Here is a 1,337-nt window from a genome sequence, read left to right as displayed (position 1 = left end):
TCAAGCTGCTGTACGGCCCCGGCATCGCCTCCCCTGGCTTAGCTAGACTGAGAGATATTGTGCACGATGTGGTCTGTCTCTACAATGTATACACTGACACTTCACCTCCCAGAGCTCGTCCCGGTCCGCCACGGCCATCCTCGGCCTCCGGAGGGCCCCCGGCCGCGGCGCGGTGCGGCGGCGTCACAAATCCGACGGCAGAGCACCGGGACGCGGGCGAGTGATCTGAGGTCCAACTAGACGTATGCATTGCTCATCCAGGGCTATCACCTGGACCTATCAACAGGCGCCTGCGGCGCCGTGGTCAGGAGGTGTTGTCCAACCATTCATACAGCACAGTACACTCTACATCCTCTACACCCTTCCTCAGGACAGGTGACCGGCCGAGGCGCGAGCGAGGGAGGGACCCTCTGTCTGAGGTCAAAATCAGCCAAGCGAGCAAGACTGTAAGAGGCGAGGCACCGAGTCAGAGCAAACCCTCTCGCCCAGCCAGGGATCCGGCCTTGTGTTCCGGTTTTCTTTTCCTGTGTCGAGCCTGTCTGCTGTGAGAGACCGGCGCGTAAATTCTTTCCTTTGCCCGCCACCCACCACCCAGCGTCGGCGCGCCGTCTAGCAGCGCTAAAGCGAACGAAGACACAATGGTCTGGCGCTTGCTCCTGCTGCTGCCGCTCTCCGCCACCGCGTACGGTGGCAAGCAGCCTGGTGAGCGGCAGCGCGAAGCGCTTCGCAAAACCACGGTCGCCGTCGACTCTTCCGGCCGGTCATCTGAGGTGGCCTCGCTGGTGGTCGCGGCCGGCTGTTTTTGGGGAGTGGAGCTCGCCTTTGCGCGACTGCCAGGCGTGATCAGCACCGAGGTAGGTTACATCGGTGGATCAACTCCCCGGCCAACGTACAGCGCGGTTTCGAAGGGCAAGAGCGGCCACGCAGAGGCTGTTCGCATAATCTTTGACGCGAGCACCATCGGCCTCACGACACTGTTTGGTGTCTTCTTCGACGTCCATGACCCGACGACGCTCAATCGACAGGGCAACGACGTCGGGACTCAGTATCGCTCTGCGATCTTTTACTCTGACGAACGGCAGCGCCTCGCCGCGCAGACCGCCATCGAGCGCGAGGCTGAGCGGCTCGGCACGCCGCTGGCGACGACTCTCGAACGCGCCGACACCTTTTGGCCGGCGGAGGACTATCACCAGGCGTATCTTGAGAAGGGAGGCCAGTCGGCCGCGAAGGGCGAGCAGACGCCGATTCGCTGTTACGGATGAGCGTCAGAACACACCTTGTCTGTTGTCAGTGATTTGTGGACACTGTGCCGTGATGGTAATAAAAAGTAAATAAAA

General features: G+C 61.3%; 1 protein-coding gene across 1 annotated transcript; it reads left to right on the top strand.

Moving 5' to 3' along the window:
- Positions 1-791: 791 nt before the first annotated feature.
- On the top strand, positions 792-1,259 carry EMIHUDRAFT_59665 (hypothetical protein; the record flags this gene model as incomplete). The annotated part of the gene is made up of 1 exon (XM_005782561.1): positions 792-1,259. A coding segment is annotated over one exon (468 nt), but the record flags the coding sequence as incomplete, so codon positions are not given.
- Positions 1,260-1,337: the final 78 nt, after the last annotated feature.

Source organism: Emiliania huxleyi, assembly GCF_000372725.1.
Source record: "Emiliania huxleyi CCMP1516 chromosome Unknown EMIHUscaffold_1896, whole genome shotgun sequence".
NCBI lineage: Eukaryota > Haptophyta > Isochrysidales > Noelaerhabdaceae > Emiliania > Emiliania huxleyi.
The sequence above is the reverse complement of the archived record's forward strand: the minus strand, read 5'-3'. Positions and strand labels throughout refer to the sequence as shown.